Source organism: Lytechinus pictus, chromosome 7 (assembly GCF_037042905.1).
Source record: "Lytechinus pictus isolate F3 Inbred chromosome 7, Lp3.0, whole genome shotgun sequence".
NCBI classification, from domain to species: Eukaryota; Metazoa; Echinodermata; class Echinoidea; order Temnopleuroida; family Toxopneustidae; genus Lytechinus; species Lytechinus pictus.
This window is the reverse complement of record NC_087251.1, coordinates 44,132,811-44,148,664: the sequence shown is the minus strand read 5'-3', so window position 1 is coordinate 44,148,664 and position 15,854 is coordinate 44,132,811. Positions and strand designations below refer to the sequence as shown.

The 15,854-nt window shown below is 37.4% G+C and overlaps 1 protein-coding gene across 50 annotated transcripts in view; it reads right to left on the bottom strand.

Annotated features, from left to right (window-relative positions):
* Window positions 1-15,595, bottom strand: part of LOC129264179 (ribosome-binding protein 1-like) — a 65,205-nt gene extending 49,610 nt beyond the window's left edge. For 26 of the 50 annotated variants that reach the window (XM_064102776.1, XM_064102777.1, XM_064102783.1 and 23 more), the window contains exons 1-4: window positions 15,040-15,592; window positions 12,158-12,510; window positions 9,718-9,882; window positions 9,026-9,140 (exon numbers count right to left, since the gene is read on the bottom strand). In XM_064102776.1, coding sequence (XP_063958846.1) covers window positions 9,026-9,140; window positions 9,718-9,882; window positions 12,158-12,502 — 625 coding nt within the window. In that variant the 5' untranslated portion in view covers window positions 12,503-12,510; window positions 15,040-15,592. Of the gene's footprint in view, window positions 1-9,025; window positions 9,141-9,717; window positions 9,883-12,157; window positions 12,511-15,039 lie in introns of all 50 variants that reach the window. The other 24 variants (XM_064102786.1, XM_064102794.1, XM_064102788.1 and 21 more) reach the window with 4 other exon arrangements.
* Window positions 15,596-15,854: the final 259 nt, after the last annotated feature.

Genomic DNA, 15,854 nt, shown 5'->3' with positions numbered 1-15,854 from the left:
TTACCTGTTTGATCATAATTGCTACTCTGGAATAAAGAGACAATAAAGGAAGTCAACCAAGCATAATGTTGACCTCTGACTAGACAAATATATTAATGGTATCCTGCTTTTATTAAAAAACAACTCCATAATACTGGAATAGAGTTACATGTTCATGATTATTAGAGAATTTTGCACAGCTAAATACTGTAGGACTTACATGTTGGTACAAAATCCTTACATTATTAAAGAGTTCGCTCTTTTTTTTAAGTCTGAATGCTAGTTTGTACAATAGAGGAAAGTCAGCCCCCATAATGCAAACTAAGTGACATTTTCTAGAAAGGGATTGATGCAAAGTGTGATGGGGCTATGAAGGTGTATACATGTACAGGCCTACATGATGGGCGCTGACATTTATGTACATTGATGAAGACTAAAGTAAATGATGAAGCATAGCATAGCAGTATGATTATCTCGCAACGTACAATATGAATTAATCATGTATGCATACATGTAAGTATACTTGCATACATGTACAGGAATCTCTGCCTATAGTCAAATGATCTCTTTCGACCCAAAACATCAATTTGGCTTTAATAGGCAATATTGACTTTTTAATACAGAAAATAAAAAATCAAGTCTTATAAAATCTGGTCTCAATTTTTATTTTGTGTTCAGTGATTATTCGACTTATAGAAGGTATACTATATACTGTATGTGAGTATACACAGGTACTGCAAGTACATGTGTATTTTGTATTTTTTGTAAAGCCTCAAGGAAGTTATAATGCTATTTGATGAAATAACAGATTTTTTGCTGTGCTATAGTGCACTACAGGTAAACTTTGTAGGCCTGCATTTTATCATATCCCTGAAAATCCTAGACAATATTTTTTTTAACCTGGATAAAAGCTAAAACACTGATGCTTGGACACGCAGCAAACAATGGAAAGTCCTATGCAATGTGTGCATGTACAATGTACATGTAGACAATTGGTCAGGTTAGTATAATCTTTCAGGTAATGATTTCCTTCCTAGTCAACAAAGATAAGCAATGGTCCCACCTCATCATTACCCGTGTCAGTGTATGTACATGTACTATGGTACATTGAACTTCCTGTTCACCCTCGCCCTTTCTCGATGCCCTTCCTTCAAACAACAACGTCCACACCTAGACAAGTCTTTCCATGAACTTCCCAAAGTATTCATTCAGAACATCATAAAACTATGGAATGCAAACTAAAGAAGGCAAACAATTTTTTTTTCTAGGCTACTTTTCACAAGTTACTGCCTAAATCTCCAACTTTGGATAAGCTTATAACATTGCAATAAATGGGGATTTCCCAGAGCTTCCTTTTTTTTTAGTTTCCTCTTTTGAGCATGAGCCCATGCAATTTTATTCCCCTGCCATGAACTTCTCAAATATTCACTTCGGAATATCCTAGACTAAACTGTGGAATATACTGACGTTTGATATGAGAAATTCTACATTGATCTTCAAATTTAAATTAATACGTAGGCCTATCTACTAATAGTTTAGAAATTTAGTTTGTATACTTGCTTCATAGAACTGAGTATTCAGGCCTAACAAGAGTTCTTATCCAGCTGTGCTATGCAAATTCATGCTTATCATCATATTTCAAAAATATTTTCATAAGTGAAATCGGTAAAGTTATATAGAATTTAATAATCATTCACAATCCCTATTGAGTCATAATCATGACCATGCAGAATATGAATTTAACTTGATCAGGAAGGATATCAGATTAACTTCATCATACTTGTACATGTAGCTTTGCTTGTAATGAGAACTTACGTACATGTATGTAAATTTTAATTATTTTTTATTAAAAAATCTTCAAAGTCTCAAACAAGATGTACATAATTTATCAAAATACGTAGCCTATTACTCTTCAATTCTTCAAATAGAAGGCACGTGACCCAAACATGTCACATTGCCTAGCATATTCAATAGGACTCCCATTCATATAACCATGTCTGTGGGAGATCTGTCTTTTCCATGTAATGGAACTAATCAAGGTCATTTAAGGTCACTGTTTCCTCCCTAGCTCACACAGGGGAACAGGCTGCTGGACTAGTCTGTCGGATTAAACTAGTTAATGACCCACTGAGTGTATAAATTCTGACGGATCATCACAAATCATGTTGTACGTACAACATGTATGTAGCTATGTAATAGACCACAGGGGCCTTCACTCACTCCACCTACATAGGCCTATGCCTCTGGGCAAGGCTGACATTTACATTTTGTGAATATATTTAAAAGCCAACTCTGAAATGAGCTGCTCGTATATGTATTCTACAAGCACAGACTCATCTTAGACATTATAACAAATTATACCAAGTCTAGATTAAAGACTAGATCATGCAAGACTCTCTGGTTGTGTCACATGAGATCTAGTCTCACTACTTCAGACTCTGCATATATTGCAATCTATGCAAATTGCAGAAAAACAAAAAACAAAGGTCTGTGCCTGCAAGACTAAGCTGCTCATGTGTCGATGCTAATATATTGCAACGCCCACAGGTACCGCCCTTTTCTCTTGACTCTCAAGCCACCCTCGGAAACACAGAAGGAAAGTGGTCTTCATTCCAAATATCTATATCCTTTTAATATTTATAATAAATAGTAACGTCTCCAATCTGAATGGGTATCCACATTACACACATAGGCAAAAAATTATACACCATACAGACTTATCCATCAACTCGAGTCTTATCAATAAAGACTACACGTGGGGAATTACTGAGTGCATAAGTGCAGATCAAGGGCCATTATTCCGATTTTATATGCAAAGTTGAAATCTCTGCCACGTGTGCATGTGTCCTTTCCAAATGCATGCACACCGTGTCCAGTTTGTCTTGTTTGATCAGCTCTCCTGTGAATACACAGGTGACAGAGCAGAGGGAAGAACTAGATCAGACTCTAGTGTCATATCTTTAATACCTTGCTCTGGCTACCTGTTGGGAAATATATTACCTGGTAAATACACATACACAGAATTGTACACTTGTTGAATGAGTTAAATTATCCCAAGTTTTTTGTGACTAATGCCAAATGAATTAGTGGGGGTTCAGCACCTCTGCACATTAAACAAATTACTCATTCATATAATTTTTTTTCTATCCGCTTTAATATAATATCGCGATTCAAACCTCCAATCAACAACAACAAAAAAAGTAATAATAACAAAGTTACATGTAAGGTGATTGTGCAGATTTTAATCATGGCTCGAGATCTGGTATGGTCCTTATACAATGTATTTTTCAACGTAAACATCCTGGGGGGGGGGGGCAGTCAAATGTATTGCTGTACACACGTGGCCACATTATTTCCAAACACCCCCTAAACGAGTTTTTCTCTGTGTGCAAAATAACCCCCTAAACGAGTTTTTCGCAGGCTTTATTTACACATTTTGGCCCCTAAACAAGTTGTCGCCAGAATATGACCCCGGGGAAAAAGCTTTGGGCAAAAAAACATACCCTAAACAAGTTTGGCTAGTCTTTAAAAAAAAAGCTTTGAAAAAAAAAACATCCCCTATTAAAATACGTTTGACCCTGGGATTGACCATTGACCAGTATTTCAAAACTACCCGTATTTTTGAAAATCTGTGTTTTTGATACCCTGAACTGGTGCACGCGTGGCCCGTGTCCAAAACTGAAAAAACACCCCTTCAAATGCGTCTATTTTGGTCACACATGTGTACAGCAATATATTTCACTGCCCCCCCCCCCCCTCCCGGTAAACATGTCAATGGGTAATACTAATATGTCATGAAACAGTGTGGTTTACACTTGCAATCATGAATGCAAACAAAGCAAACATGACTCACAAACTGGAACGAACGAAGCCACCCACTCTTATCTGTAATCACTTGAAACACTGAGCAAGGAAACATTATTAGGGCCTTCATGTACATGCAGGCTGTACTGGTACAACCACTTGTGTAAGTGCATGAGCTGAGGCCTTACATTCAGTTGTAACATACAGAGGAAGGTCTTTGTTAAAGGTCAAGGCCACCCCTGAAAAATGTTGATTTGAATCAATAGAGGAAAATCATTCAAGTAGAATGCTGAAGATTTCATCAAAATCGGATGTAAAATAAGAAAGTTATGACATTTTAAAGTTTCGCTTATTTTTCAAGAAATAGTTATACACTGTATGCACAACTTAAAATGATGTGCAAATGAGAGAGTAGATGATGTCCCTCACTCATTATTTCTTTTGTTTTTTATTGTCTGAATAATACAATATTTCAATTTTTACGGATTTAACACTGAGGAACAACTTGACTAAAAAATATTATCTTAAAACAATGGTAATCCCACATGTTCAGGGAGGAATAAAACTTGTTTCTCATGCCAATGAGGAGAAAATTAGAATATATCATATTTCATATACATATGTCATCAGTCCCCCCCCCCCCTAATTTGCATACGAACTAGGAAGTAGGATGTGAATATAATTGTTTTGTGAAAATAAGCAAAACTTTAAAATGTCATAACTTTCTTATTTTACATCCGATTTTGATGAAATTTTCAGTGTTATGCTTGTTTGATATATTTCTCTTTTTATTTAAATCGACTTTTTGTAATAATGTAGCTCTAAAAAATTAAGACTTCCTCCTACACATAATATGATTTCTATAGATTCACACATATTTATATGAGAAATTGCATTCTTGCTTTCTGAGCACAGTTGGGGGAGGTATATTCATGTTATATTCTAACCAAGTGTCCTGGGGGGGGGGGGCACTTACATTGACGAGTGGATACCATGCGCGACCAAAAAAAACACGTAAAAAGGATGTCTTTTTCAAGATAGGACACGTTACGTACATAACGTGATAAGGGTGTCAAAAACACAAAAATAATGAAAAAAGGGTATCTATTTCGCTAGGAAAGCTACGTGTTTAGGGTCAAATTTGCGGGGATGATAAAACAAAATTAAATGTTTTATAAAGGATGTCCTTGTGTCCTTTTTGCCCCAACACTACGTGTTTAGAGTCCGATTTGCGCGAGGTGTGGAAGATGGGGCCGTACTAAACCAAATGGTGTGTAAAGGTAAAACCGACGACCAACGGACCCGTGACATAATAAAATATCGCTGTAGGCCTACTTGTTTAGGGGTTCATTTCAGGGAATATTTGCCAAGAGTATCGTTTTGTTTCCAATACTTGTTAAGGGTAATGTTTCACACGCCAATACTTGTTAAGGGGTGCATTTTCAGAATATGGAAAATACGTGTTTAGGGTGCTTTTCGAGACCCCATGGTCGCGCATGGTATCCACTCGTCAATGGAAGTGGCCCCCCCGGGCCAAGTGTACATGTACATGTACCATAATATGGACATACAGACTGCTGTATGTCTTGCATATCTTAGCTCATAGCTTAAGGCTACTGCACAGATCACAACATGCATGTAAAATGCAGAAAAAAAATCTGTTCCAATTACATGGAAAATTTTTTGTTTGAAAATATTATGCAATTTCTGTGAACCACACTCATATTCAAGCTTGTGTACTTGTGCAACAGTCTTTCCACACTTTATTAGGGACAGTGATTTTCCGCGATCGCGGAAAACGGACTGAATTCACGGAAAGGGGCTTTTGAAATGGAAAGTGGCATTTTAAACGGAAAATCACGGAAAACATATTTTTCCTCAAAATACACAGAACAGCAGCAGAAATTACTTAAAATCTCAACAAAATATGAATATTAAATGGCCACAAAAACCCCAGAAAACACGATCTCACTTCACTACAATCATGACAATTCACACATCGTGACTGCACTCGACTTCATCACACTCGATCGTAAAATAATGCTAATAATTCGAAAGGTGAGGATTTATGTTAAATGTATTTGTCAAAATATTTTGTGTACCCGCATAGATCCGATAAGAACGGATTCTATTGCGTTGCTGGTACAGTGGCAGATACAAATTTTGACCAGCACGAGTGTTGTGATATTGCTATTCAATGGGTTAACGGAATTCTCTTTTTCTTATGTACCGGTACACAAAGTCTATGGGGAGACAGAATTTCCATTTTCTGACATGCTGAAACGGAATTCGAGATTTTCTGAAACGGAAAAGGCAATTTTTTTAAACGGAAAATCACTGTCCCTACGTTATTTTGTCCAATCATGAAAAAACTTAATTTGTAAAATTTAGCTAGCATCACATCGCAGAGTTTGGCTCACAAGCACTTGTGGCAAAAACAGGGCAAAACACATCCTTTATTAAAATCTCTATCACTATAGATATTTCAAAAATATTTGGGGGGATTTCAATCTGGTTTTCTCAAATAGACAATGCATTATCATTATGATAACCTGACATTCTTCACTGACTTTGCATTGTATGATTTTCAAAGTAACGAAACAAATCAGAGCAGTTTTATAGCATGATGCCGTGCTGTGCCGTCAAATGCTATGACATTAATATATAGGCCTATAGTACTACTCGTGTTGATATACATTGAAATTCATGCTCCCCAATTGTGTGAACACATCGACAAGAGAAACGTATGTACAGACCTGTACATGTAGCTGTTGCGCATGAATAGTTGTATGGATGGGTATGAGGATACTCAGGATAGTCATGTACATGTACAGAATTAAAAGGTACAAATTGTAGCTTAAATTGGGGTTCCAAGACATTTGCTCCAATGCAAATTCCACGCATTATAATGGAATGACCAACTTCAACCCGGGATTTAACACTCTACCATATCTTAAATCTAACCCTAAGCCTAGCATAAACCTTATTGCAAGTTTTTGCAACCCTTACCCTAAATCTTAGACAAAAGAAAGCCCGGAGCAAATGTTGTGTCACCTACATTGGACCCATATTCACTTTTCAGTGCACTTGAAATACAGTGCAAGTACCAGATGGATAATGGGAAATTCACCACCATAAAAAGTGGCTGAAAAAAGAAAAAAATTTCCAGTCTAGGATTTTTGCCATTTAATGTGCATCTTTCAAGAGACCAGGGGCCGTTTCATAAAGCTGTTCGTAAGTTAAGAGCGACTTTTAAGAACTGGTGATCCTTTCTTACGCGCTACATAATCACCAATGAACATTTAATGGTGAATATTATTTATCACAAGAAAGGATCACCAGTCGGTTCTTAAAGTCACTATTAACTTACAAACGGCTTTATGAAACGGCCCCCAGAGGTCAAATATACCCTGGGTGACCACTAGTGCCAAACCCTACAGAAACATGTTTCCTTCACAGGTATTTTGATGATTTGAATTTCCTGGGTTTGCTAGGACTGACTAATGGGCAGACTGTTGTTATGGCTTGAAGCAGTCAATGTGTTACAAGGTCTATGATGTATTACAAGACAGGAAGAAGGAGTTATGTACACTATGAACAGTGAGAAGTATTAAAGCTCCCCACTAGAAGATGTATGATCCACAAGGTAGCCCATGCACGGGGTCACATGGAATATATCCATGTAGATCCCCCATCATCACCCAAATGTCACAGCATTCACACAGAAATCAATATTCATAAAGCATACACATATCATTGCATGTACACATGTACATTGTAGGAAGCACATGAGTTGTCTTTCTGTACATTTATAGCTATTACACATAATGCAACCTTCATAAGGATTAAACTTTCCAAGCTACCATATTTAAATCATTCCTTTATATTCCTTTTTGGTATTATAAATTGTTCTCAAAAATATATTATGTTAACTGTCTTTTACTTTCTTTTCAGAATAAAGAATATTTAATTTCTCTATTGCATTGAGTATTGACAGTTGTATTTTGTCAATAATATACAAAAACATGAATATACATGCACTGATAGTACATGATATACATCATAAGGATACAAGAAAAACTTGCTTCATTGTATAGAGCAGTAGAACTCTCTTGGATTAAATGATTAGATCCAGTTACACAACTTTGAACAGAAAATTTGAATATTTGTAGTTCCATGATGTACATGTACGAGAAAAACATCTCAATCCCATGCACGTATATTCATGTATACTAGGATTGTCTACACATGTCAGTGTTTAGCTTTTTGTAAAATGTTCATTTTTTATGTTGTGTTTAATGCGTTCAAAATACCATGCAAAAATGCAAATTTCGATTGGACAATAAATACTACTTTATGAACCTTATAAAAAAAGGGAATTCATGACATCCCCATCTAGTTAACAGTAATACAGGCCCTCTCAAAGAGTAATCATAGGGATAATATGCACATCACATTGTAAGTCTTTTACAACACACTGTTCATAACTTTGTGCACATACATGACCCTGAACTCGTACTGATCTTGGCCAAAAGTTCAGACACCTAGGGTCCGTTTCATAAAACTTGTAACAAATTTACAATAACAGTTATAAGCTACTGAAATCATTTTATCTGATTGGCTGATAGTACTACACCTGGGTTAACAGTGGCAAATGTAGATAAACGTCTCCTAAAACGACTTGCCTTACTTTTGTCAGCAAACATTGGCTGAATTATCCAGAAGTTGCGACAGCCTCTTTAGATAATGATATTAATTAACTAATAAACTTTTATTAGAGTGTATCACAGCAATTTAAGGGTAACTCTGAGTCGCACTTGAATTCCTAGTTGCGTGCAAAAGAGCTATACATAGCACTCCAATTCGATTTTTATCTTCTACTACCACGTCTCCCTCAAAACTATTATTCTTCCTTTAGGGCGTGCTACAGATATGTATAAACCAACTGGTTCATTACTTATATCGACTACTTACTTGTTTTGATTTGACATTTTCTTGATAATATCCTAGTCTTACCAATTTTTCTATTCTCCTCTGGGGCCTATAACTCACAAGCTATGCTTTCAACTTTGATAGGCCCCTTCATTCTTCACTGGTTTTAATTCTTATTGTGTGTAAACTCCTATTTGTCTCAAGAACCATTTATTTCATTTTATGATGTGTTATACCCATGTCAGCCAATGTAAAATGTTTGTATATATGTGAATTATGGAAATAAACTGAAACTAAACTGATATCTTACCTCCATCACCAGCAGCAGTCTTTGCCTTAGCCTTGGCTTTGCTAGGAGAAGCCAGGGGTGGTGCTGCAGCAGCCACTTCCGGTGCTTCATTCTTCTGCACCTGCTCTTCAACAACCTAGTGGGGAAATTAAAATAATCAGAATTTATTCTTAAGATGACAGAGAATATGCATTTCATTTCAATTATTGTGCCCGTTAAAACGGATAATTGAATACACTTCTCAATTCTTGCTATAAAAAAGAAATTCACAAAATATAACAGTAAAATTCAAGTGAACATTACATAACATGATATAATTTATGGTTATCTTTAAGTCAAATTCGTGTGGCTGCTATCTTCTCAATCACATATTTCTTTTAAAGAGGAATTATATATTTTGGGGTTGGTTTTTTATAAAGTTTTGGTATATCTGAAGATTATCAATTTTCAAAGTTTGGATTCATTATCAGATAAAAAAAAGAAGAGCATATCATAACATGACTGTGAGTAAAGTGCCATCTAAAGGTACTTATGCTGTATTTATTGTAGACAGCTTTATAGAGATTTGTGATATAAGCAAGTAATAATTATTATCAAAAATGTCAAAGTGTCAAATGAACAACTTCAATGCCAAAATTAGGTAAGTCAAGATCCCGACAAACTTCATTTGCAACATCAAAAAAAAAAAAAACACTTCAATAATTATACGATACCTTTGGTGGCTTGCTCTTGGTTGTATGAGCTTCTTTCGGAGGAGGAAGGGTTTCCTGAACTGGTGCAGGTTTGGCCTCAAAGATGGTCTCTTCAACGGGCGACTGCTTCGGAGGCTTTGGCTGCTTGGGTTTCTTTGGCGATGGCTTCACCTTCTCTGGCTTCACCTACAAATCAAAATAAGAAATTTCCAAATTTACTTCGGTAAGAGAGACTATAAAACATGTCCTACAGGAAAAGAAACCAAAGGCTCGGTTATCATGACCAGAATACACAAATGCTATATGAAGTTTTACATTCATCATCAAAGAGTTTGTTTTGCCTAATATAAAGTGAATAAACTGATGAGCAAGAACAGCTTAAAACGTTGATGTAAAAAATCAGGTTATGCAGACGAGTCGTCAAGATTCATTTAAGATGCGACAACCTTGCATAGGAAACGGATGGCTCATTCCCATTTCTTTAAAGGACAAGTCCACCCCAACAAAAAGTTGATTTGAATAAAAAAAGAAAAACCCAACGAGCATAACACTGAAAATTTCATCAAAATCGAATGTAAAATAAGTTATGACATTTCAAAGTTTCGCTTAATTAAACAAGTGGAATGCCTCTGGCCGTCTCACCTGCATCACGCGATTCAATATAGCAGCAGTGCTGATTTTGAAAACTACTATAACTCGCACAAGATGTTCAGTGATACTTGGTTACTCTTATTTCCACGTTTTATGAACTAGACCAATACACTTATAGAGATATGATGGCAATTCAACAAATACCCCCAACGTGGCCAAAGTTCTTTGACCTTACATGACCTTTGACCTTGATCATGTGACCTGAAACTCGCACAGGATGTTCAGTAATACTTGATTACTATTATGTCCAAGTTTTATGAACTAGACCAACACACTTTCAAATTTATGGCTGTAATTCAACAAATACCCCAATTTGGCCAAAGTTCATTGACCCTAAATGACCTTTGACCTTGATCATGTGACCTGAAACTTGCACAGGATGTTCAGTAATACTTGATTACTATTATGTCCAAGTTTCATGAATCAGATCCATAAACTTTCAAAGTTATGATGGTAATTCAACAGATACCCCCAATTCGGCCAAAGTTCATTGACCCTAAATGACCTTTGACCTTGGTCATGTGATGTGAAACTCAAGCAGGATGTTCAGTGATACTTGATTAACCTTATGTATAAGTTTCATGAACTAGGTCCATATATTTTCTAAGTTATGATGAAATTTCAAAAACTTAACCTTAGGTTAAGATTTTGATGTTGATTCCCCCAACATGGTCTAAGTTCATTGACCCTAAATGACCTTTGACCTTGGTCATGTGACATGAAACTCAGGCAGGATGTTCAGTAATACTCGATTAACCTTATGGCCAAGTTTCATGAACTAGGTCCATATACTTTCTAAGTTATGCTGTCATTTCAAAAACTTAACCTCAGGTTAAGATTTGGTGTTGACGCCGCCGCCGCCGCCGCCGTCGGAAAAGCGGCGCCTATAGTCTCACTCTGCTATGCAGGTGAGACAAAAAAACAGTTATATGCACATCCTGGCTGGTATGCAAATGAGGAGACTATGACGTCATCCACTCACTATTTCTTTTGTATTTTATTATATGAAATATGAAATATTCTAATTTTCTCCTCATTGTCAAGTGATACAATGATTAATTCCTCGCTGAAAATGTGGAATTAGCATTTTTTTAAAACTATATGGCTCTGTCAAGTTGGTCCTTATTGTCAAATATATAAAAAATGAAATAATGTATAATTCAAACAATAAAAACACAAAAGAAATAGTGAGTGATGGACATCATCGACTGACTCACCTAGTTGTGCATATCACTGTTTTGTGAAAAATAAGCGAAACTTTATAATGTCATAACTTTCTTACTTTACATCCGATTTTGATGACATTTTCAGCACTATGCTAGTTTGATTTTTCTCTATTTATTCAAGTCAGCATTTTCCTGGGGTGGACTTGAACTTTAAGTTTCTTTCAAAGTTTTGATGTATCTTGCTTATCAGCCTTAAATTAATATTGGTTGTAATCTTAAATACATGTCTAATCCAACAAGTATTTGGTCTCAAATCAAAGAGATTTCACTCATTCTACTAGTCTCAAAGTGGAATAAAATACATCTCACAATCAAGAATAGAATTCCTTCTTTTTTTTTGCTGGGGGTGGGTGCTTGGACGTCATGACACCGCAATCTTAGAGGCGGAAGCCATTGCCTTGCATACACTGGACATCTGCAGTTGGCTGATCTTTGACAACTCCTTTTACGCAGATACCTACAGTCCCTGAGGGAGGGTGTTATGAGATTATGACATCCTGTGCATAAGGTACATTACAAACAAGAATTTTTTTTTAAAGTTAGAGATTAATTTCTAATATTTTTGACACATTTAAAGTATTCACCTTCTCCTCCTTGACTGGTGGTGGAGATGGAGGTGCCTGTTCCATCTCTTCCACGTACGGATCAATGGCCTGTGCAACCTCCTGGCGCAGAATTCCTGGAGAGCTATCATGCTTTTCCCGCTCGCGTTTCTTCTTCTCAAAGAATTGCTTGCGCTTCTGACGCTTGCCTTCTCTCTGCTGTATCTGCTCCTTCTCCAGCCTCGCCCGTTGCTCGGCAACAGCTTGCTCGTACGACTTCTCTTGTATTCCGAAAGCTGAGAACGCGTAGACCACGAAGGAGAGTGCCACAAAGCCCCCAAACACAATGAGGGCCAGGTACTGTGGTTCGTACAGATCAACTACCATGATGATTTCTGTTTTCAAGAATAGAAACATAATTTTTATAATCATTATTTATACCACATTTAAAAGAGACTATGATTGCAAAATGTTCATAAGGAAAAAAATAGTTAAGAGAATGTCACCTTTATATCCACTAGTTCTCTGCAACCACTTGTTATCAATAATCAACATGTTTGAGATTGAGTCAAAAAGTTTAAATGCCAATTAAACGACCTGCTAATAGCATAACTGTTATGCCACTTTGTCAACAATCTGACTATATGGAGAAAACTGGACCCTCAAAAAAAGGAAAAGTTCTGTCTCGTTCGTTCTCCTTCAAACGCGACATGGAGGTATAACTTTTCCTTTTTATGAGGGTCCAGTTGGTGCCTCGATGTCAGGATTCTGTGTCACAATAGAACTTCATCCATATATTTGATTGATTCGATTGTCTTTCGCCAAGCGAAAGACAATGAAATCAACAATGCAACAATGCAGCAACCAGCTGTAGATCTCCGGGATCAGCGGAGGAAGAAGAAGATGGCGACATAAACACGGTGGTGATTTTTTACCGTCTTTTCATAACATTTTTCATGTTTTTTGAATGAATTCTTGTTAAAAAATGAAATCAATATCGTAGAAATGTCGGAAATGAAGTTGTATTCCATGTACATGATTCAGGGCTAGATCTTTTAGAAGGAAAGTAGAAATCACAGGGGTGAAAGTTTGAGGTTTTTTGGCGGTGCGTGTAGATGAATGGGATCGAATACCTGGCTTTGTTGAGAGTAAGCATACGTTAGTAAATTATTTTTACTCTCTAGAAGCCTCCTGGCTAATTCTACCCCATTTTGGAGAGTACCCATGTCTGCCTAGTATTACACGGACAAGTCCTGGTCTCCGGCAGGCCGGAGCTCCCTGGGTTAGTTTTGAATTTGATTTCCCTTTAATTTTGCTTTGGCATTTCAGTTTCATGCCAGGTAATGTGCAACTTATTACTCCCTTAGCTAACAGTAGAGGCGCACGGCCAATATGGGAGACTCTTTCCAATATGGAAGACAATCTCCCATATTGGAGACTTGCTTTGCAAAAGAACAAAACACCAACAAAAGCATGATTTTTTCCACCCAAAATTTTGTCTCACTGAGGTCACGCGATTGCGTGCTGTCGCCAAGCGGAAGACAAAGAAATCAAGATGGCGACGTAAACACGGCCCTAAGCTCTCCCATCTTTTCATAACATTTTTCTCGTTTTCTTATTGAATCCTTCTTTAAAAACGAAATCGATATCGCAGAAATGTTGGAAATGAAGTTGAACCCCATGTACATGTTTTAGGGCTAGATCTTTTAGAGGGAAAGTAGAAATCTCGGGGGCGAAAGTTTCAGGTTTCGTGGCCGTACGTGCATGAATATACCTTGGTTTCCCAGGCGTCAGTGGGGAGTAAGCCTACGTAGAGTAGATGACTTTTACTCCCCAGGCCAGACGCCTCCAGGCTAGCTGTACGTACGGGAGTCCAAGCTCTTCAGACTTCAGTCTATGTATTTGTGAGTGGAGCCAACGTAGTTCAGCGGAACAACCAAAATACAGAGACTGAAGCTTTTGGTCTAGAACTGAAGAAGCTTCATGAAGTTTACCTCAGGCGATGTTCGTGCAGGCTCCACTCCACTTCACTACCGCTACACTACACTCCACCTACCCGAACATCGGGACAGTCAACTAGATCGGATATTCCGAGTCATTAAAAGGTGGGATGGCAATCATGATTATCGTAAAAATTAAAGAAAAAAAATATAACGAGGGATATGAATGACTTAATATCTTACTCTACACCCGTATTTCACTCCGTGTCCATCCTCCGGTTATCCTCAAAATTGGTGATTTTGGGCCAGTATCTTTTTCCTCACACGTGTTATTCACGGCCGATTTCAAAACATCGCATGCGATCGCGATCGATATCAGCGACCGATCGCATGAGATGTTTTGAAATCGGCCGTGAATAATACGTGTGAGGAAAAAGATACTGGCCCAAAATCACCAATTTTGAGGATAACTGGAGCTGGAGGATGGAAACGGAGTGAAATACGGGTGTAGAGTAAGATATTATTATTAAGTCAATCATCTTTTTCGTTATATTTTGTTTGTTTAATTTTTACGATTATCATGATTGCCATCCCACCTTTGTGACTCGGTAGACGGTAATATCCGAAATGGTTCAAAATCATGGTCCCGATGTTCGGGTAGGTAGAGCGTAGTGTAGCGGTAGTGGAGTGGAGCCTAGCTGCACGAACATCGCCTGAGCCTGAGGTACATGATGAAGTTCTGCCAAACTCCCAAAGTCTGCTAACGTATTCGCTCGTGCATTGCACAGAACAGCCTTCAGTGCACTGGCACTGCCCTGCCCCTGGTGGCAGTGCGAATGATTCTCTGCTCTGCTGAGGCTGAGCCTGAGCTGAGCTGACGTGACCGAGTCTGAATAAAAAAAAAGAAACTTGTTCCTTCATAATTAAGATTATTTCAATGATGTTTGTACTCACACAAATAAAGGCATGCCCAAATAAACTTACACAAATCTAGGAAACGACGTCGATGACAACCAACGTTGAAAATACAAAGGAAATATTGATATCAATCCTCCATAAGCATAGCAGAATCGTTCAAGATCTTAAACGGAGAGGACCAAGTTCATCGACTTAGCTCGGAGAGTACGTACGAGTACAGTCGGTATATACTGTATACTGCACAGAAACCCGGAAGCAGTACAAATATGACTACGAGTCAGAGACCGTCGTAGCATATGAAAGCATTGTTGATTGGTTGATGTGCCATTTTGCCCTGTGTTTGGACGAATTACAGCATGTGTCTGATATCATAAAACCATAAGTTCTTGTTACTCCCTCTGTAATTTACTTTCTTATACATTAATACATATAAATATCATATTTCCCGCTTTTGATAATTTAATTCAAACTGATTGAGTTATTCTACAAAAAGGAAAAAAATCATTACGCTCGGAATTTTGAAAAGAAACTCTTTCATTTAAGAGATCTCAGCAGAGGAGTTTTCTAAATGGAAGTGCCAACTGCCAACATGGCAAATGTGGCACTGCTGCATGCGAAAGGGGGCGCGGTGCATGGAAAGTGACATCGGTCTATGGCCATATGCATAATAGGGTAGTAGGCCTACAATACAAGTACATGTATCTGTCTTAGCATCGGTCACATCAGTCGAATCCGAATTCGATCGGAAGGGCGGCGATCCCAGCTTGAACGGGGGAATGGAAGGCGTCTTAAAATAAGGACAAGTCCACCCCAACAAAAAGTTTATTTGATTAAAAAAAGAGAAAAATCCAACAAGAATAACTCTGAAAATTTCATCTAAA